The sequence below is a fragment of the Phascolarctos cinereus genome, unplaced genomic scaffold (genome assembly GCF_003287225.1).
Source record: "Phascolarctos cinereus isolate Bilbo 61053 unplaced genomic scaffold, phaCin_HiC Scaffold_726;HRSCAF=1367, whole genome shotgun sequence".
Taxonomy (NCBI): Eukaryota; Metazoa; Chordata; class Mammalia; order Diprotodontia; family Phascolarctidae; genus Phascolarctos; species Phascolarctos cinereus.
In genome coordinates this window covers 64130377-64153166 of record NW_027556098.1, presented here as the reverse complement: position 1 = coordinate 64153166, position 22790 = coordinate 64130377, and the positions used below count along the sequence as shown (strand labels likewise).

The following is a 22790-nucleotide window of genomic DNA, read 5'->3' as shown; positions in this document are numbered from 1 at the left end:
GCCAAGCTTTCTGTTATACATAGTTAGTGAACTGCTGATTAGGGATTTTTGTTTTATAATGTATGGATATGACAGATAAGGTCATGTTAGCCTTCTGCTTGAGATCCTTCAGTGGTTCCAGACTACTTTCCAAAAAAGTCCAAACTCTTTAGCCTGACATTTAAATCCTGCCACAGTCTGTTACCAAACTATCTTTCCAGCTATATTTCACTTTATTCCACAACATCTGAGCCATAACTAGCATGGAGCCATCAGGGCTTACCCCAGTGTATAGAACTTAAAGGGTACTGGATGCAAAATTTGAAGATATGCTTCCCTGACTTTCCAAGTGGTAGCTTTGAACTGTGAAACAGTTCATCCTCTGTACAGATGGGAAATTCAGAAGGCACAGGTAGCAACATTATGAGTTTCTTATCTCCCAGGTCCCTGCAGCTCTCTCTTCACTCCCCACCCCCAGCCAAAGACATTTCCTACCCTTTCTTGCTCCTAACCATTCTTCTGCCCCTCACTCCCCAGAAGTGACAAGTCTTTTAGTAATTTAACTTCATGGTGTCCTAGTGGTGTGCTTCTATTCCCTGGAAGCCCAGCAGCATCCCAGATGAGCATCTCACACACCATACCTTGACCAGAGCACAAATCAGGCTACTTGCAACTTTATACCATATCCTCTAAGCCCTAACCAAATAGCATTGTTAAAACATTCCCTATGTCCCCACTAGCCTGAAATATCTAACCTCACCTCCATTAATCAAGCAAGCAAGCACTCATTAAACACTAATTATATTCCAGGCACTGTGCTAAGGTCCCTATTTCTGCCTACTTCTTTTTAAGAGCCTGGGCAAGTACCATCTCTTTCTTCAATTCAGCCTTCCCAGATTCCTCCAGTCAGAAATTAATCTTTCTTTACTTGGTCCTTACATAGCACATTGTTGTTTTTTCTTCTCATATATTTAGTATGCTTTATTTTGCATGATGTTTATTTCTATACGTATATCTCTTCTACTAGGTTATAAGCAATTTGATGGAGGAAGCCATATATTCTTATCTAACATTTCTATCTGTTCCAGAAGTTAGCAAAATTTTCAGTGTTTGGTGCATACTAAGCATTTAATATTTGCTGAGTTGAAATGTGTGTTGAATCATCATAATCAGTCATGAGGTCATGGGTTAAAAGCTGGAAGGGACTTTGAGAATTGGAACCATTTCATTTTTTGTCTTTGCATTACCAGGAACTGTAGGAGGTGCTTTCTAAATCGAATGATTGGGCTAGTCCAACCCCCTCATAGAAACTGAGGCCCAAAGAAATTAGATGACTTTCTAAGGTCAAACAGATAAAGCATTGTAAAGGTAGAATTTGAACCAGGATCCTCTGGCCTCAAGCCTAATATTTTTACCATTGCACCAAACCCTGAAGTTATACTTGGCACTTCATAGAGGGATTTAGGCAGATAATACTCTCACTGAGTTATGTGTTAATGAACCTCTAAGCCTGGTTTTAAGACATCCTGGATATCTCTAACTATCAAGGCTTGTCAATGCAATTCTCAAAATTATTTTCAGTTCATTTTGGGGGAGAGTTTTAAATATGCCATATAGTAATTTCAAATATTACCATTTTGGCAAATATTTTGGAGGGAATTAGGAAATAAATCACCAGAAAAGGTGTTTTAATTCATTTTAATTTCTAAATCCTCACCAACGTTAATAGAGACATTATCAGGATTTTAAATGACTAACTGCTTTGAGTTTCATGGAACAAAACCTGTTTAGGGTGGCTTGTTAATATCTCACGTCAAAAAAAAAAAGACATCTCCAAACTTGATGGTCATTTGATTGGAAAAAGCCATTAGGATTAAAGCTATGGTCCTAATACATGTTGAATGGGCTGACTGTCAATATTCATTAATCAATCATTCTCTGGGGAAAGAAATGGTTGGAAAATGTTTTTCACTAAAATAATAATGTTGCTGTGAAATCCTTTCTTCAATATTGTTCAATTCATCTCTTCCAAAAGAAGAAATTTGGGAGGGAGACTTATCAGCATTAAAGGAAAGAGATGATGGGTTGTCATTGACAGAGTTAGGAAATTTTAAAAGAAGAAACTTATGGAGGGTAGGGAGGAGATGATCAGTTTAGTTTGCATTTGAAATGGCTTTAGGTCCTTCAAATGGAAATATCTAGTGCACATGAGTATAAAAGTAGGATGGAGACTAAGGAGACAGATTATCAAACTACCTGCATGATGATGAGAGAGGAAGCCATGTGAATCAATAACCTGTGAAATAGACTAGAGAGAGTAAAAATGCCTGATGCTGTGGATGGATGCCAAGAAGTATTTAACACAGTCCCTTGTTCTCAAGACATGTACATGGTTAATCACACTTTATTTTGTGATACCTATCACTTCTCTGCAGACTCTGCAGCCTATTTAATCAGAGATTTATACGGAATTACATCAGGAATTCCATTGTATAGAACTTTCCAGTTTTTAGCATATATGCTGCAGCCAAAATCTAGAATGTGACCTCTTTGAATAATATTGCTGATTTAATCCATTTGGTCAACAAGTCCTAATTATAAGGCCCATATAAACTACATACCAGGATATGGAAGGAGCTAGTAGAGGTGACTGCTGATCCATTGCTGATGAGACTACTATTTATTACCTTTATGACATTGGAAAGTCATTTAATTTCACAGAGCTTTACTTTCCTCATCTATAAAATGAGTGGCTTTATTCCCTCCCTAACTCCCTTGATTATCTCTGTGGACCATGCAAGCCCTGAACCTGCTATACTATGATTTGCTAACTGGTAGTTTAGCAGCTAGATGACTAAATGGATAGAGCACTGGGCCTGGAGTCAGGAAGATCTGAGTTCAAATCTGATCTCAGACACTTACCAGCCATGTGACCTTGAGCAAGTCACTTAACTTCTTTGCTAAGGAGGCAGCTAGGTAGCTTACTAGTTGTGTGACCTTGGGCAAGTCACTTAACCTCTGCTTGCCTTAATCCACTGGAGAAGGAAATGGCAAACTATTCCAGTGTCTTTGCCAAGAAAATCCGGTGGACAGTGTGGTCCCTGAGTGTCATGGTCCATGAGGTTGTGAAGAGTTTTATGGGATTGAACAACAACAACAGTTTAGCATACTAAGAAAATTACTTACTGCCCCTACCCCTCAAAAATAGTATCTAAATAGGAAGGATAAAACTCTTGGCATTTTAACCTATTTCTGGCTGACCTACTAGGGGTACACACGCCTAGTAGGTATTCAGTTGCTGTTGTTGTTTGTCCTTTGCTCTCAAAGAGGACCATGACATCAGGGAGGTGATGTAAGTGAATTGGATTTAAGTGAGGGAGGGCTGAACAAAGACACCAGCCTCAGTTTCTCCTCTGGAACCATCCAGGTCCAGTGGCAGGATACAGAGCAGGACAACTGGAGATGATGAGTAGATAATTGGATAAGATAATCAAGGTAGCTGATGATTCCACTGAGCACAGATCTTCATCTCAGCATTATTTTGTCAAGGTTAAATTTTGTATTGAATGCTTATTTGGGTCAATAATTATAAAGATAAAAAGATTTGGTATTGGAAAGGACCTCAGAAGTTGTCTGGTTCAGGATTTGGCAAACCATTGCCTGAGTGGCCCACCACTTGATTTTTATACATCTAAGAATTGTTTTTCTATTTTAAAGTACAATGGCCCATGAGCCCTTCATTTGCTGACCTACTCTAATGCTCTCATTTTGCAGATGAGGAAATGGGCAGTTAAGAGACACAGGTACATTGTAGCAGAGAAGGGCATGGTCTTCTGGCTCTGAATCCTTTTATTTAAGAAATCCCTATTTTTTCATACCCACTAAATTTATTACCATTATTAGTTCTTTTCTGGAAGCTGTTTTTGCCTTTTTCTCATCAAGCTCAAAGGCATAATTGGGGGAAGGGGGAAAAGAACATATTGTTCAAGGAGAAAAGAAAAAAAAATTCAATGGAGCCATAGACTGAATGACTCCCTTCTTTCATTTGACTACAAAGGTGATGACCGAGGTACATTTTAACATCAATTCTGCCTTCCATAATTAAAGGGCAAAGCAGCAGCTCTGAGATGTCAGCAAACTAATGCTTACAAGTGTTGGCCTGTGCACGTCCATTGAAATATAAACAGGGCCCCTCTGACTAGGGATTGGAAAAGGTGCCAGATGCAATTTTCAAAGGAAAAATAATTCCATTTCCCTTCTTTCTCAATGCCCAGCTGGCTAAGTACACTGGGAAGAAGCCTCCTGTGTGCCTGCGTGCCAATGATTACAGCCTTTTTACTTAAGACTAATTGAGTGGATTCATGGACACATTTGTTGTTGACAAAAAAGTATAGGAGCTGATAGAGAAGGGGAGGAGAATCCTGAGTGAGTCTTCTCATTTAGCACTTGGGCTTTGCTTTCAAGTGCTTCACAAGCTTTTCAAAGTACTTAGGCATCAATTTAATCACTCCTTACAGTACCCACATCAAGTAAATTAGTACTGTGCTCTCACTACGCAGGTGTGGAAAACAAAGCACAAATAGGTTGAACCTCCTGCCTGGCTTCACCTAATACATTTGTAGAAGAATCAGCCACAAAATTTAAGGCCCTTAAGTCTCGCCTTAATGATATATACTTATTTATGTTGCTTCTTCTAAGGCATAATTTACACACATTTGTAGAATTTGTTTAACCAATATCCTTGTAAGGAAAGATGAGAAGAGGGCATAGATGTTATTTATTTCTGTTTAAACAAAAAGGGAAGTGAAAGATTTAGGAACTTTTTGAATGTCATGTAATAAGAAGATTTGATTTTGTCTGTCCACTGATAAGGTCCACTGGGTCTGGAATCAGAAGATGTGGGCCCTCAAGCAAGTTCTGTAATTTACTAACTATGTGACCTTACCCAGAGGTAAAGGGAGGTACCTCCCTCACTCATAAAATGAGGAGACTGAATTTTACAATCAGAGTAGTTCCTTCCCATTCCAGTTGCTATGAGTCTATACTGCTTTTTTTTTTTAACTAGAATAATTGTGGTGTGTTAGAAATTAAAATGGATCCAAGGGACCAAGTTTAGCTACATGACTGGACAAGACACAACCTCTAAGCCTCAGTTTCCTAATGTGTAAATTGAGAATAATGACATGGATGGGGGGATCTGGGAACATTCAGGGGATTTTCCTTTTAGGGATCTGGATCCTCCCATCAATACCTGTACTACTTTCTCACAGGGTTGGATGAAAAATTATATATATATATTATATATAATATATATATATATATATATATAATATATTATATATAAGCTTAAAGTCATATACAATTCTGGGTTGTTGTCAAAGCTATAACTAGGGTGAGGTGACTGGGCTTCTTGCCAGGTTGCCAAAATTTAGAGGGCTCTGAAAACACTTTTATAAATTCATCATGTAGAGACAACTGAGCTTAGCACTCAATTTATTGTCGTTCAGTCATTTTTTCAGTCATGTCCAACTCTTCGTGCCCCCATTTGGGGTTTTCTTGGCAAAGATAATCGAGTCGTCTACCATTTCCTTCTCCAGCTCATTTTACAGATATGTAACTGAGGCAAACAGGGCTAAATGACTTGCCCAGGGTCACACAGCTAGTAAGGGTCTGAGGCTGGATTTGGACTCACAGAGATGATGAGTCTTCCTGATTCCAAGCCCAGAGCTCTCTCCACTGCTCCACCAAGCTGCTCTAAGGATCGCCTAATTAGTATGATTAATTAGTTAAAATAGGAAGCTACCAGGTGGTGTGTTTCCTTCTCCAGCGGCAACCTGACCAGTCTCCTGGATATCCTCCTGGGTAATGGATGTCCAAAAAGGCAGAGGAAAAGAGGCAGTTCTAAGACCTGAGTGTGATCTTAAAATATTGATCTGAGAGTGTTGTTAGTGCCTTTTGCTATGGCAATTTCTCTCTCTGTGAGAACAGGTTTTCTTTTTACCAGTTCCTGCTATAACGTTTGCCAGGAAAACTTTTTTTTTAAAGTTTACTAGCCTTTTCATTTGTTTCTTATTTATTTAATTTTAATTTTATTTATTAACCTTTATTTAGCCTTTAAGATTAGCACATCCTCTTGGCTTCATGCTGAATCTTCCAAAGTGTATCTGATGAAGACACTTCTCTGTGATTCATTATCACCATTCAATTTTTTTCTCTCCATGTTTGTTCTCTGGTTGATTGGTTTTCCATTGTTCTCTGGTTCATTGGTTGGTTTTCCATTGACTATTCCTCATTTGAACTAGCCTTCATAATCTGAATCATAATATCTTACATTTGCATAATGCTCCTCACTTTCCAAATTGCTTTTCTATCCTTTATCTCCTTTGATTTTCAAATATCCATGTGAAGAAAGTAAGGTCTGATTATGCCTTCTCCAGTTGAAAAATCTGAAGTGACTCATTATTGCCTTGGGAACAAATTATAAACTCCTTAGCCTATCATTTAAAGCCCTCCACACTCTGGTTCCAACCCACCTTTCCAGACTTATTTCATGTTATTCTCCTTCATATTGTCTCTGTTCCAGACAAACTGGCCCAATTTCTGTACCTAAGCTTGACACTCCAGCTCCCCTCTGTGCTTTTTTATAAGTTGTCCCCCATTGCTGAAATAGACTCCTTCCTCATCTTCACCAGTTAGAATCCCTAATTTGCTTAAAGGCTCAAGCCAGGTACCTCCTGAAGCCTTTCCAGTGTTAGATGCTCTTTGTCCTCTCCCTCTCCCTCCTCTCTTTCTCCCTCCTTTTCCTTCTCCCTCTCTCCTTATATCTACTAGTCTGTTTACATTCTGTATCCTTCCAGTCAAATGTAAACACCTTGAGAGCAGAGACTCTGGTTTCTGTCTTTGTTTCCCTTGCACCTAGAACATAATAATTTCTTAGTAAATGTTTGTTGAGCTGAGTTGTAAGTAGGACAAGGTATTATTACACACATTTGATAGATGAGAAAACAGACACGGAGAGATTACTGACTTCTTGGTTAATGGCAGAGCCAGGATCAACATGTAGGTCTCAGACTCCAATCAACCTAAATGTTCATAAGATACTTATCTAAGAGGCTATTTAAACATTTTTAAAAGTAATTAATTTATTCATATTTTTGTTATATTTTGTTTTTACATTACCTTCATTTGTGAATAATATCCTTCCCCTTTCCCTCCCCAGTGAGCCATCCCTTGTAACAAAGAATAAACAATTAAGAAAAATTTTAAGCAGCATTTCAGCAAAACTAACCTACATACTTGACTTTGATAGTATATTCAATTCCCTACACCACTAGTCCTCTAGCTTTCTAATGAAAGATGAAAGGCACATTTTTTTTCACCTATATGTTATTTCAAAAACAGTGTGTTCTCTTTGTGAAAGAGCTCTCTTTGTCATGGAGATACAGTATAGTGGAAAACAAATGCCTCTGAATCAAAGACACTGGGCTCAAAATCTCAGCACTATTTTTAAAGCTCTGTGACCTTGGACAAAGATATTTAACTCTAAGCTTCTCTTTTCTCACCTATAAAATGAGGATGAGAAAACTTGTCCCCTATATACTTCATAGGGTTATTGTGAGCAAAGTATGTAAGAAATGTGAGCTATTATTATCTTTTGCATTAACTAAGTGCTTGTTTATGTATTCAGCAATACGGTAGTAGTCCTGTAAGGAGAAACGTATGGCTCTATGATAATCTATTTACATTTGTAAGCAAACAACTAATGTGACCTAGTGGTTGAAGAGTTCTGAACTTTGACCCATGGTTCCAAAGCTTGATGATCCCTTTACTACAGAAAAATTGGAAGAGATCAGAGAATAGTTATAAGAGGCTTTAGAAATCAGACTCAGGAAAAGGAGTTGTTAAGATAATTTAGCTTAAAAAGAAAAGATTTTAAAAAGTACTTTCCTGATATATGAAGGGATATAAACATAAGGAATGGAAAGATATTTTAAAGTAATGGCTACTAAGTTTATAAGTTTTAAGAAGAGAAATTTAGCTCCTTTCTATTGTTTTGGTAATGGAGTCAGGAAGACCAGAGCTAAGTCCTGTTCCTAACACACACTGACTGTTACCTGAGAAAGTCACCTCATTGCCCCAGGTTATTTTCTCAAGTTCCTCACAATAATCCTGGAGAGGTAGGTGCTATTATTATCATCTCCATTTTACAGATGAGGAAAACGAGGCAAATAGATTAAGTCACTTGCCCAGGATCACACAGCTAGCAAGTGGCTGAGGCTGGTATTTAAACTTAGGTTTTCCTGACTCCAGGCCCTCAGCTCTATCCACTGTGCCAACTAGCTGCCTACCCTGATTATTTTCTAAGAGTATAAATAGCAGAACCAGGTCTTCATGTATAGAGGGAGGTTTTTTTCACTGGGGAAATAGCATAAATCCCATAGCAATGAAGTCCCAAATCTATGCTAAAGAATAATATCTGACATTTTATGCACAGCACGTTTAGGATACAAAATGTTTGTGTATGTTAATCATTTGAGCCTCATACCAGCCCTGTGAAGAAAATACTACAAATAATGAGAAAAGCGGGGCTCAGAAGAGATAAAGAACTTAACCACAGTTACCCAGCTTGTAAATGTGAAAGGCAAGATTTTTTGTTGTTGTTTTTGTGAGGCAATCAGGGTTAAGTGACTTGCTCAGTGTCACACAGCTAGTGAGTGTCAAGTGTCTGAGGCAGGATTTGAACTCAGTTCTTCCTGACTCCAAGGTCTGCTCTCTATCCACTCATCGTATCATCTAGCTGCCCCTGAATCCAAGTCTTCTTAACAGCTCAGCAGAGAGAAAGCTCTCTTGGAATCCCAGGACCTACCCCCAAGTGTTCTGAGTTAAATTAAATATATTGAATTGAAGTTGATATAAATTGCAAACCAATTAGCATCATCCTTCTTGTGAAAGAATATAAACAACACTTCCTAAATCATTAATTTAAATATATTCCCTTAGGAGTAAGAACTCATTAGATTATTACCACGTCCCTCCTCTCAAAATTGTGTATGTCATTAATATAGATGCATGAATTATATATCAAGATTATTTTTGGAGAAATTCAGTCATCATAAACGTATGAATAACTAATAACTAGTTAGAAGTTTGAAAGATAAGTTCTAAATGTTGTTTTTTCATTACCTTTTTACTTTAAATATTTTAGGGATATAAAAGTCCCTCATACTATGAAAAACCAATTTTAGTGCCCCAAAACTCTATAGAGTAGTTAGGGGACATGCTTTTAAAGTAATTATAGAAAAGCAATTGTGAGGACAAAAAAATTGAGTAGATAAAAAATAATTAGAAATGTTGGTGTGTTGTAATTAAACATAATCAACAAATATTTAAGTGTCTATTGTGTGCCAGGCACTGTTGTGTTCCAGGAATACAAAGAAAGAAGTAAAACAATCCCTGCCCTCAAGGCACTTATTCTAATATGGAAAACAATATATATTTACAGAATATATACAAAATGTAGTAACAGTGGCTGGAGGTTAGAGAGGTTTGGCTAAAGAGGAAACCTACAGAGGAAATTACTAGGAAAGTAGGGGGCAGCTGGGCGGCACCATAGTGCATAGAGTGCCAGTCCTAGAGTCAAGAAGACTCATCTTCCTGAGTTCAAATCTGGCCTCAAACACTTACTAGCTGTGTGGCCCTGGGCAAGTCACTTAACCATGTTTGCTTCAGTTTCCTCGTCTATAAAATGAGCTAGAGAACGGAATGGCAAACCACTCCAGTATCTCTGCCAAGAAAATCCCAAGTAGGGTCACAAAGAGTCAGATACAACTAAAAGCAACTGAACAACAGAAAAGCTACGTCAGGGTTTTGTACCCAAGAGTGTGAAGATAGGGTGTGGGTCAGGAACCTGAGGTCAGCAATTTGAGGTATTGGCAGAAGTATTGGAAAAGGCAGAAAATTTCCTAAGGCAGGATAGTTGGTTGGTCAAAGAAGTTCTGAGGGTTTTGATCTTGGATTCTGGGCCAGGTGAGAACTATTTAGTCTAAGCTATCCCCAAACACAATGCTCTCATCTTAATGACAGCTGGGATGCCTTCCACTTCTTTGAGGGTTCCTCACCTGTAGTCACAGAATCTGAGTTGAAAGAAAGCTCTGTGCCATCTAGTCCAAGCCAAACCTGAAGAGGAATCCTTTCTACAATATTCCTGAAAAGTGGTCCTCAAGCTTCCAACTTGAGAGATGAAAGATTGTGGTGGAGAACCCAAGAAGGGTAGCTCTAACTGTCACGCAGTTTTTCCTGATGGGAGTGGAAATTTGCCTCTCTATAACTTTTACCTACTGCTACTGCCCCCCAGTGACGGTGTTGTTGTTCAGTCGTGTCTGACTCTTCATGACTCCATTTGAGGTTTTCTTGGCAAAGATACTGGAGTAGCTTGCCATCTTTTTCTCCAGCTCATTTTACAGATGAGTAAACTGAAACAAACAGGGCTAAGTGATTTGCCAAGGGTCACACAGTAAGTGTCTGAGGCCAGATTTGAACTCAGATCTTCCTGAGTCTATGCACTGTATTTACTGTTCCACCCAGCTGCCCCAAATTTATCTTAGTGTCCCCCACATTCTGTGCAGCTTTTTCAACCCCAGTGAACACTTCACAGTTACCTCTATTAACTCTCACCAGGTAATGTGGAAGAGTGGATGGCAAGTTGGCCTTAGAACCAGGAAGACCTGAGTTCTCATCTCATCTCTGATATATGTACCAGCTGTGTGACCCTGGGCAGGAGACACAGCTTTTCAGGTCCCCAGGCAGCTCTCGAAGATACTTAAGAGGTGGAGAAGGTGCTAAACAATATTAGTGATAGGATGTTTTTTTCATCTGGAGTCCCCTATGCCAATAGAATCACAGGTATAGTCTCTATACCTCTACTGCCCTAAATTTGACCTGTGGTAAATAGGACCTATCATTCTGGTTTTGATCAAGGGCTTTTGGGATACTGACTTTGTGGTCAGTGCTAGATATTCCTCCCAATTTTATGTGATCTGCAAATTTGATATATACTCCCTTCCTATGCCATAGGAGCACTCATGTAGGCATCTGAAGAGAGAGCGACGTTGTTTGCCAGACTGAGGCTTGGCTGAGACCCATGCTCCGTCTGCGTGTGCAACCTACAGATTGATGTTGCTGTTTGTCCTTCATTCTCGAAGAGGACAATGACATCAGGAGGGAGGACATTCCAAGCATGGAGGATAGCTTGTATGAATTCAAGGCAAGGGGAAATGGAACTTCAAGTTTGTGGAACACCTAGTAGTCTGGTTTTACTGAAACACAGAGTATATGAAGTAAAGTAATATGACACAGGACTGGAAAGTTAAGTGGGCCAGACTGTGCAGACATCTAAAACAGTTCTCTGTATTTTATCCTAGAGGAAACAATAACCTATTGAAGAATTTTGAGCCTTACTAACATATTTTTAGCAACTGAGGATAGAATAGAGAAGATGCTAGAAGGAGAGTGACCAATTAGAACCTATAATAGCAGTACAGGCAAGAGGTGATAAAGGCCTATAGCGTTTAGAATGAGGAGAAGGTATTATTTTTTAATTAATTAATGATTAGTTTTCAACATTCGCTTTTTTTTTTTGGTGAGGCAATTGGGGTTAAGTGACTTGCCCAGGGTCACACAGCTAGTGTCAGCTGTCCGATCTGAGGCTGGATTTGAACTCAGGTCCTCCTGACTCCAGGCCCAGTGCTCTATCCGCCACCTAGCTGCCGCTGCCGCAACATTCACTTTTATAAGATTTTGAGTTCCAAATTATTCCCCTTTGTTCTTCCCCAAGATGGCATGCAATCTGATATAGGCTATACATGTACAATCATATTAAACATATTTCCACGTTAGTATGTTGTGAAAGAAGAATCAGAACAAAAGGAAAAAACCATGAAAAAGAAAACACAAAACAAAAAAAAAAGAGAGAGAAAATAGTCTGCTTCCATCTGCATTCAGACTCCATAGCTCTGTCTCTGGATGTGGATAGCGTTTTCCATCATGAGTCTTTTGGAGATGTCTTAGATCCTTGCATTGCTGATGCTCACCTGGTTCTGCTCAAGAATGAGGAAAAGGTGTTCTTCACTCAGCTGCCTTCTTAGGCTTACCTCTGAAATCCACTGAGGCTGTAGCAACTTAACACAGGCTGGCATACAGTGTGAGAGAATACTCACTTTCCTGAGTACCCCTTCCCCCCAAAAAAGGGTTTTATCCAGTCATGGTTAAAATAATAATGTGAAGGAGACACAACAGACAAAAAGCAATCATTCTGTTTTGCAGGATAGCAGAAAGAAACAAGGAGTTGGTATGAAAAATAAGGAGAAGAATGCCAAGTCCCTAACTGAATTTCTCATTTTGTTTTGCCAGTGGTGACAGGAGTAACAGGATGAATTCATTGGTATTGTCTTTCTCATAGACGGAAACATATCTTAAATTGTGACTTTACCAAGTTTGGCACTTTTATTTTCCTCTACATGCTTTCTAATCCTTTCTATGCATCTCCATGATATCTATGCCTGATTTTTAAAAAAATTTCTTCCTAGGATTTGCTCTGCTTGGAGGACATCCTTGTTTCCTGACGACCCAAGATATCCATTTGGGAGTGAACGAAAGTCTCACAGACACTGCACGGTTTGTGAACAAATCTTTACTAATCTTTTCCAAATGTGGATTTAGAATATGTCTGGATCACACTCATGAAACAGAATTATTGATGCCTTTGTAAGTGATTCTGATAAGGTGTTTTTGTTTTTGCTCCATTAGTTAACAAGCATTTATTAAGCTCCTACTATGTGCCAGGCACTGTGTCAATCCTAAATATACAAGAAGCAAAGTCAAATATTTTCTAACCTTATAGAGCTTACATTCTATTGGGGCAAATAACATATGCAAACATAGGGTGTATGAGACATGATAAAAATCAAATAGGGGACACAGGCAAGGCTTTGTACAGCAGAGATGTTCTCCCAACTCTGCCTGTAGCGAACATCAAAACTGAAGAGCAGCTAATTGCAGAAGCTCTCCCACTGGAATATTTAAAGGAGTCAAATAGTGAGGAGGAGGCTGATATATACTAAGATGAATATTTAATGTAAATGTTGCTGGAGAGACTGTTGCAGGCCATTCTACTTTTTGACAGCTCTAATTGTTAGGAGAGGTGTGTGGAGTATTCAGGAAGACCAGCACCTCTGGTGTAAGGGCTTGCCAGGCCCTTTTCAGGGCTGCTCGGTCCACCTCTGGTGTCCACTTTTCACCCAACTCTCACCTGTGGCTCCAACAGGCTGTAGCATGAGCAGCAGCCGCACTCTGATAAACTGTCTCAACAGATGGGCTAAACCACATTGAGGGTAACCAACAGGCCTCAAACTCATTGGTTAGTTAGAGGGATGTCAAGCATGTGAAGACTTTCCCTGCCAGAATGGGTAGATAAGAACAATTACTTCCAATGACCACCAAGATGGCTGATGGCAGGAACTGTCAAGTGCTTAGAGCTTGGTCAGACATGGAAGACACCAAGGTCATCCACTGTATCCTGGACCATCGCCAGTCTTCTTGACTTTTGTCCTGCCACTGGACTTCAATGACTCTGGAGTAGAGGGCAAGGCTGACAACTTTGTGCAAGTCTGCCTTACTTAAATCCAGTTCATGCCCAAGTCAAGGCATCACATGGGGATGTCGTGGGTCCTCTTCAAAAGTGAAGGATGAACAGCAATTGTTAGGAAGTTTCTCCTGATATGAGGCCTAAATTTGCTTCTTTGCAATTTCCATTCATTGCTTTTGGTTATGCCTTTTGGGGTCAAACAGAACAAATCTAATTCTCCCTCCATGGCAATCCTTCAAATATTTGAAATCAGTTAAACTGAATCCTGAATCTTCTTTTTTCCAGGCTAACCATGCACAGTTCTTTAAATTGGTTCTCATATGATATGGACTCAAGGCCCTTCTTCATTCTGGTAGCTTTCCTCTAGACATTCTCCAGTCTAACAATATCTTTTTTAAACAGTGATGCCCCAAATAGGACATTCCAGAAGAGGTTTAACAAAAGCAGAGAACAGTGGGATCATTACCTCCCTATTCCTGGATGCTATATCCATCTAAATGCATATCATATTAACTTTTTTAGCTACCTCATCATACTCCTGACTCATATCTAGCTTTCAGTTTACTAAAGCCTCTAGGTAGTTTTTTTCCTGGGGGTGGGGGAGAGGGTGATTGCTGGCTATATATGCCTCCACCATTTCATACTTGTGAAGTGTGGTTTTTTTTGTATGACTAAATTTACTACTACATTATTGGAGTTCATCTTATAATATTCAGACCAATGCTCTATCCTATTGGATCCTTTTGGATTCTGACTCTTTTGTCCAGTGAGTTAGATAGCCCTCTTAACTCAGAGTAACTGCGGATTCAATGCGTAATGATAAATATGTTAAACAGAACAGGGCCAAATATGGATAGAAGCCTGAGGTCCTCCATTGGAGACCTCTTGCCATATTTATACTGGACACCTACTCTAGCTACCCAACCCAGTTCTGAATCCATCAAATTATTATTATCTAATCCATATCTCTTCATCTTCTCCACAAAAACAGTATGCGATACTTTACCAAAAGCATTGCTAAAATCTAGCTTAGGTCAGGTTGTTGTTCTTTGTCCTTGGCTCCTGAAGCGGACCAAGACATCTAGGAAGTGATACCATGACATGCAAGTGAATTGGATTTAAGTCAGAAGGGCTGAACTTAGGTCAGGTAAAGAATTTATAAAGGACATATATGCCAGGCACTGTGCTAAGTACTGGAAATACAAATACAAACAAAAGGAAAGATAGTCTTTGCCCTCAAGGAGTTTATATTTTAATGAGGGGTGGTGAATAACCTATAAAGGGGAGCTGAAAAGCAAGGGGGCAGAGCAAAATACTAGAGTGGGTGCAAGGTGTAAATGTTCATGACTGCCGGTTTAGAAGGGAGCGTGGCTCATTCCCTCAAATAAGAGTCCCGGGCAAGAACTCACCAATTAGAGGAAGCAACTGAAGGGGTCAAGGCATCTCCAAATGAGAAGGAAAGATATTTGGGGTGGGTGTATAAAACTCAGGAGAGTCAAGAGCAGAGCCAGATTAGAGGTCAACAAACTATATCCACAGAATTCCCTTCATTTGCTAGTTTCCTCTTAGAACAAGAGGTGAGGTTAGGCTGGAGGAAGATGGGAATTCCTGAAAACAAGGAATAATAAGAAAGATTTGAGAACCACAATAATGTTGTGTCATAGAAAAGAGATGTCCAAAAAGGAAAGAATTTCAAGGTCAACAGAGTTAACAGCAACAGTAAGACAAGGAAATCAAGAATAGAGGGGAAAAAAATTGTTTTTTTTTTAAATATTGTATGGAATGTCCTGGCATGGACTCAGTTCCACCTTTGTCTTCCTCAAACTCTACCTGTTGACGTTTTGAGCCACCTCCTCAGAGGGCCTTCAGGATAACAAATAGCTCTGCTCTTTGTAGCCTTCAGCTTCTTCTTTGGGGAGTCAAACAAGCTGGTTGCATTTCCACCCAAGACAGGAATTCCACTTGCTGATGATTAGAAAAACCCTGAGGGGAGGGGAAAGGTAATTTCCTCCTGGGGCTAAGGTGGAAAGCATACACCGAACAGCTAGGATGCCTTCATATCAGGATGTTTGTGGAACATAAAGATTCATTGCTGACAGATGAGGGAGTTGGCTGCCAACAAGAGACTGAGAGCTCTAAGAGTTCACAGGAGATCAGGAAACTAAATTGCAAGTGGTGGGAGGCAGATTAAATCACCCCAGTTCCTCTGATTTTTTGTCTTCTTATTGTGATGGCATATTTCCCCACTTCTTCCTGCCATCTCCAGAAACATTAATTGCCTTTCATGGATAAGTCTCGGAGAAGTCTTCTGCTTCAGCCACCCTAAGCTGTTCTACGGATATACTATACTTAAATGGTCAAAATGTGAATTTGTTCATTCCTTTTCACTTAGCAAACACCTTTTCCCATGTCAGGCTGACCTCTCCTACTGACCTACACTTTGATTTTCCACGTCTTTTCTTTTCCCAACCAAAAAGAAAGAAAAACACATGACACTCATTCTTCATCAGTACTTTGACTGGACTAATTTTATATAATTTTCAGGTTCTCCTACTTATTAGTGTCAGTAAAAAGCCTACCCCAAGTGCACAGGATAAAAGGTTCCTTTAGAGTCAGGAAGGTCATAGAATCATAGATTTAGAACTAGGAGGGACCTTAGAGGGCACCTCCCCTCCCCATTTCATAGAGAGAAACCTGAGGCCAGGGAAAGTTAAGTGAGTTGCCAAGGTCACCCAGAAATGATATTTGAAAAGCCCAAGATTTTTGGTCTGAAGTCAGTGACCTTTTATTGGATTCAGATCCAAGCTCTCCCACTTTCTGGTTGCGTTGTCCTGGGCAACAAGGGGTACGTTAACACTGTAAGTTGCCAACTGATCTGCATTGGGAAGAGGTAGTTTCCTCACTAGATTTAATGAAATCACAGGTCTTATCTAAAACCAAATTGTTTCCTTTACTGTGCTTATGCATCTCCTCTTACCTGAGCTCAGATCCAACCTGTTTCAAAAGTTGGCAGCTTCTTCAAAGTGCTATATTCTAAGCGAGAAAGAGAGTTGCCCATTATTCTGCCACAGAATATTAGGGACGCGGAGGGGAACTAGGAGAGCTTTCAAGGCAGCTGAATGGAATTTTCAAGCATAGTAATTAAATCCCTGGCCCTGAAGTCAGGAAGATCTGAGTTCCAGTTTTACTACTACTTACTAGCTGTGACCCTGGGCAAGTCAAATAACCTCTGTCTCTATTTCCTCATCTATAAAACAGGGATAATAATAATACCTACCTCACAGGGGTTGTTGTGAGCATCGAATGAGATATTTGTGAAAGCATTTAGTCCAATTCCTTGCACGTGGTAGGCATTATATAAAAGCTGACTTATTTCCCACTCCTTCACCTTAGCTTTCAATTCAGTGGATTGATAGCAATTTTGACCTGACTGTTCACAATTTGGCTCTGAACACAGAAACAGAAGCCTGTTTCTAAGTTGTTCAGTCAGATCCAGGACATATGTCAATCTTATGGCTCCCAAAAATGTATAAAATAAAAGGAATATAAAAAAGAAATAGAATGCATATACACTATGAAATCCTTTAGCATTGAAGGAAGATGAGATTAATTCTATCTGTCTTTGTTCCCCTTATGAACTCATTCATCTAAGCCTGAGACCATAACATTTTATAATAACCATGCTGTGCAAATTGTTCTGTAGTTCTATATTTGGGTTAGGATGGATAATGTAAATGCAATAAACATAAAGAATGAGACCTAGTTTTGCTAATGCCGGTGAAAGATAGTCATGATTGTCTGAAGGTGGGCAACCATGTTGCCCCATAAGCAAACAGATTTCTCTCTCTCTCTCTCTCCTCTCTCTTCTTCTCTCTCTCTCTCTCTCTCTCTCTCTCTCTCTCTCTCTCTCTCTCTCTCTCTCCCTCCCTCCCTCCCCCCAACAAAAAAATGCAAGTAAACAGAAGTAAGAGCATCACTAGTGGGAGGAGGGGGGAACAGAGAGCATTTTACACACCTATAATCTCTCATTTGTAGCATTTATAAAAAAAAAAAGCTTTCACGGCCTTTCAGAGTTGTGTTTTAAATTGATGGGAGATTATATAAAGTCCAGATGACTTTTAATGCTTCTAGAGCCCTGTTGTAGTTACTTTTTTGTCAGTGTTACCAATAAAGTCTTTTAAAAAAAGTCTTTAATAGTCCCCCCTCCCCAATCCTCGTTGATTTATAACATCTTTGAGTCAAATAAAATTAAAATGCATTTCTGCTGACAACATAATAAAGCAGCACTTAGCATTTAAACCTCTGCTAGTTAATGAGCCTCATTTATTGGGGGAAAACAATTTGAGGGCTACCCCATGCTCTTGATATACCCCCAAGATCTCATTTTCATGTCAGCAGCATACTGGAACAGAGAAAGCATTGTCACAAGCTTCAGTGGCAAAGATAGAATGATTGAATGGTCCTGGGCTTCATAACCCCGGTCTCAGAATCAAGCTCTGTAACTAACACCCTGTAAGACTTTGAGATCTTACTAGGAATAGTTTTATCCGTGTTCCTACTCTAACTAGAAGAAGACCAGCCATTTCACCCATTTGGCTCTGTCACCAACTAACTTTATGACCTTCTGATTTGGAATTCTCTGCTCTTTCCATGATTTTTTTAATATGATGTTTGCGAAAGCTATTTGATAAATATGAAGTGCATTTTAAATGAAAGGTAGGAACCTATATTTGTGTTTATGAACTTTTTGTTCATATACTGCTATAAAGTTTCCAGGTTACTTTCACATTTGATCTTCATAACAGCCCTTTGAGGGGGAGGCAAGCATATGTTACTATTCCTGCTTTACGAATGAGGAAAGAGAGAATACAAATTGGTCAAGGGCCTTGCCCAAGTTCACCTGGAAAGTATATAGTTAGTACCACATCTTTTTCCTACTTATAATAATATTTATAGTATATAATATATGCATAGTATATAATACAAAATGATTTGCATGTGTCTTTAGACACTCACATTTAAGGTAAGATGTTAAAACATTATTATTCCCATTTTATAGGTGGGGAAACTGAGGAACAGTGAGGTAAAGTGATTTTTTTAAGGTCATGTAGCCTCAAACCCAACTTTTCATTCAATCTTTAATCAATAAACACCTATTAAGTGTGAATGCAAACAAGGAACAAATAAAGAATCAGAGAATAGAATCATTATAGACTAGTTGAGAATAGAGATATAACAACAAAGTAAAGGAAAACTTCTTGGGAAAGAAGGTAGCAAAAGAATATTACTTAAAATAGAATGTTAGAGGGAAGTGGGGAGAAAAGATTTTCAACCACATGCCCAAAAAAGCAGAGGAAGAAAGAGATAAAAAGAAAGAAGAAAGATAAATGATTAAGTAAATTTTTAAAAATTTTAACATAGTATCAGGAACTAGACACAGTGTTCTAGATGTAATCTGACTACTGCATAATGAAGGATATCTTACTTTCTGTGATCTGGACAGCATGATTCTTTTAGTTGCATTTTTTTTTATCAGTGATGTCACACTCATGGTGTGAGTGGCTCAATTAAAAAAATCCAATCTTTTTCAACCGCAGAGCTAGAACTAGCATGGGTTGAATAAGGATTTGCCTCAGGTGCCAACATAAGGCTTGTGCTTCTTCCCTGGGAGAGCAAACTTCCAGTTTCCTCACAAGTACCCACAACTTGCCTCATGATCCTTCCTTGAAGCATGGGACACAACTGATCTATAGTACTCTCTGAGGGTATTTTGTGCCACCCAACAGTGGGACCATCCTGTATCCTATCATACCTATGCTCTCTGGGGGCTCTGTACCACCATCTTTCCCCCACTGTTCATTGTTACCATCCCTTCCTTCCAGCTGAATTTACCTCAAGTATGTTGTTCAGTCATTTAGTCATGTCCAGCTCTTCATGACCTCACAGCAGGCCAGGCCCTTCTATCCTCCACTATCTTTCAAACTCTGTCCAACCTCATATTTATTGTTTCCATCTCATCCTCTATTGTCCCCTTCTCCTTTTGCCTTCAGTCTTTCCCATCATTGGGGTCTTTTCCAGTGAGTCCCATCTTCCCATTATATGGCCAAAGTATTTAAGCTTTGGTTTCAATATTGGACCTTCCAGTGCCTCTGGTGTAGTTTTGCCTAACTGTGGCTCTAGCCATATGCATTGATGCTAAACGAAGTCTATTCATGCCTTATATTTGTATATTTCTTTCTTTATTTTCTTCCCTTTCTTTCTTTCTTTCTTTCTTTCTTTCTTTCTTTTTTCCTTTTCCTTCTCTCCCTCTCTTTCTTTCTTTCTTTCTTTCTTTCTTTCTTTCTTCTTCCTTTTCCTTCTCTCCTTCCTTCCTTCTTCTTCCTTCCTTCTTCTCTTCTTCCTTTCTTCTTCTCTTCTTCCTTCTTCCTCTCCTCTCTTTTTCTTTCTTTCTTTTTCTTCTTTCTTTCTTTCTTTCTTTCTTCTCTTCTTTCTTCTTCTTTCTTTCTTTCCTTTCTTCTCTTTCTTTTTTCTTTTCTTTCTTCTTTCTTCTTTCTTTTCTTTTTTTCTTTCTTCTCTTTTCCTTTCCTTCCTTCCTTCCTTCTCCTTCCTTCTTCCTTCCTTCCTTCTTCTCTCCTCCTTTCTTCTTTCTTTTCTCTTTCTTTCTTTTCTTTCTTTCTTTTTTTCTTCTTTTTCTTCTTCTTTCTTTCTTTCTTTTCTTTCTTTCCTCTTTCTTCTTCCTTTTCCTTCCTTCTTTCCTTTCTTTCCTTCTCTCCCTTCTTTCTTCTCTTTCTTTCTTTCTTTCTTCTTTCTTTCTCTTTCTTTTCTTTTTCTTTCTTTCTTTCTTTCTTTCTTTCTTCTTTCTTTCTTTTCTTTTCCCTCTCTTTTCTTTCCCTTTCTTTCTTTCTTTCTTTCTTTCTTTCTCTTTCTTTCTTTCTTTCTTCTTTCTTTCTTTCTTTTTCTTTTCTTCTTTCTCTTTCCTTCTTCTTTCTTTTCCTTCTCTCTCCTCTCTCCCTTCTTCTTTCCTTCTTCTCCCTCTCTTTCTCTTTTCCTTTCTCTTCTCTCTTTCTTTCTTTCTTTCCTTTTTCTTTCTTCTTTTTTCTTTTTTCTTCTTTTCTTTCTCTTTCTCTTTCTTCTCTTTCTTTTTTCTTTTTCTTTCTCTCTTTTTCTCCTCTCTCTCTCTCTCTCTCTCTTCCTTCCTCTCCTCCTTCCTTCCTTCCTTCCTTCTTCTTCCTTCCTTCCTTCCTTCCTTCCTTCTTCTTCCTTCCTTCCTTTTTCTTCCTTCCTTCCTTCCTTCCTTCTAAAAAAAAAAAACAAACCTAAATGGTGGCCTGGAAATCATAGAGCTACAAGAGACTTTATAGATCTACTTAGCACCCACCCATTCCTTGCTACACTGCCCCTTTCTCCATTTAACCAATTTTAATAGGAAGATCTGAAGGTCAATAGAAGTTTAATTAATATCCTCAAGGTACATGGTAACACAGCTGGGAAAAAACAACAATAACAAAACAAAAAAAGTCTCTAGATTTCCATTGTATTTAGTTTCCAATTCACTCCCCTACATTTATTCCTGTTGAATCCATATTGTTGATATCTAGCCAGCATTCTATTCTGTCAAAATTGTTTGGGATCTTGATTTCATAATCTGGGATATTAGCTGTGCCTTCCAAGTTTATGTCAGCACCCTTCTACGTCAGAACATCATTGCTTTTGGACAAAGGCCATCGTAAAATTTTCAGATCTGGAAACAGGTTCAATGTATTCTTTAGGAAAAGGTTACCAGACTCCCAGAGAGGACAGTATTAAAGTTTCTGAGTGTAATGATATTCATGTTTAAGTAGATTTTCATGAGTAAAATAATCCACATGGCACAGTGGGAAGGGTGCTGGACGAAGTCAGAGTACCTGGCTCAGATCCTACCTCTGTCATTTGCTTGCCTGTGAGACTGGGTAAGTCATCTAACTGCTTTGGGTCCAAGTTTCCTCATCTGCAAAACAAGGGAATTAGATTAGACTGTCTTTTTACTTCCAAATCTATGATCCCATAAATTATATCCCAAATGCAACACAGTATCTAAAGTCATTTTAAAAGCTAGAACGAGCTTTCTTGTTGTTGTTCAGTTGTATCAGACTCTTCCTGACCCCATCTGGTGTTTTCTTAGCAAAGATACTGAAGTGATTTGCCATTTCCTTCCCCAGGTCATTTGAGGAAACTGAGCCAAAAAGGGTTAAGTGACTTGCCCAGGGTCAGACGGTTAGAAAGTATCTAAGCTAAGTTCAAGAAAAAGGGCTTTTAAAAAGGTTTGTGTTGGGAATAAAAGTTGAGGTTCAAAAAAACAGGATAGGACTGGTGCTTAGGAAGGATGATAATAGATAACTGTAAGGAGGTTGAAGCATTTAAATCATTCTGCTTCTGGTTTCTCTGCCAAGAAAAGCAATCTTTTGAACTATCTTTGGGTACTGAATAAGCTAACAGATGTAATTATTGAGGCTCTGGTAGTGATCTCTGAAAGATCTTGGGGAGTGAGGGAGGCCTGCACCATAGACCTGGAGAAGGATACATGTCATGAAGTGAAGAAAGTGGAATATGCAAATTATATACTAGTAAACTTGATTTCCACTCTTGAGAAAATTCTATAACATATTGTTAAAAGGAATGTTTGTGAACATTTAGAAAGGGAAGCAAAGATCACTAAAAGCTGGCCTGACTTCATTAGAAGTACAAATTTCATTGCCTTTTCTGACAGGGTAATGGGACTGGTAAATCAGTTGAATGCCATAAGCATAATATACTTTGAATTATCTGTGGTTTTGTGGAGAGAGCTCTGGATTTAAAGCCAACTTCTACCCCTACTACTTGTTGGCCTCTCTGATTTTCATCAAGTGTTTATGCCTTTCTGAGTTTCAACAGCATATATTTGTTCAACTACAGGCATGGGGTGCTATGGAAAAACAGTATTAGGGGGTTGAAAGTGATGAGGTTTATATATCACCTCTGACACTGTCTATGTGGCTCTGGGCAGTTATTTCATTTCCCAGAGACTCTGTTAACTCATCTGTCTATGTTGTCTGTCATATGTTTTGATGATACTATATAAATACATAAATTTATGTGTGTGTGTGTACATCCCCCTAAATATATATGTGTGTATATATATATATATATATAT

The 22790-nt window shown here is 38.8% G+C and overlaps 1 protein-coding gene across 2 annotated transcripts in view; it reads left to right on the top strand.

Moving 5' to 3' along the window:
- The window catches only part of OTC (ornithine transcarbamylase), a 69894-nt gene that overhangs the window by 25206 nt on the left and 21898 nt on the right, over positions 1-22790 (top strand). For both annotated transcript variants that reach the window (XM_020979641.2, XM_020979640.2), the window contains exon 4: positions 12564-12651. In XM_020979641.2, coding sequence (XP_020835300.1) covers positions 12564-12651 — 88 coding nt within the window. The remainder of the gene's footprint in view (positions 1-12563; positions 12652-22790) is intronic.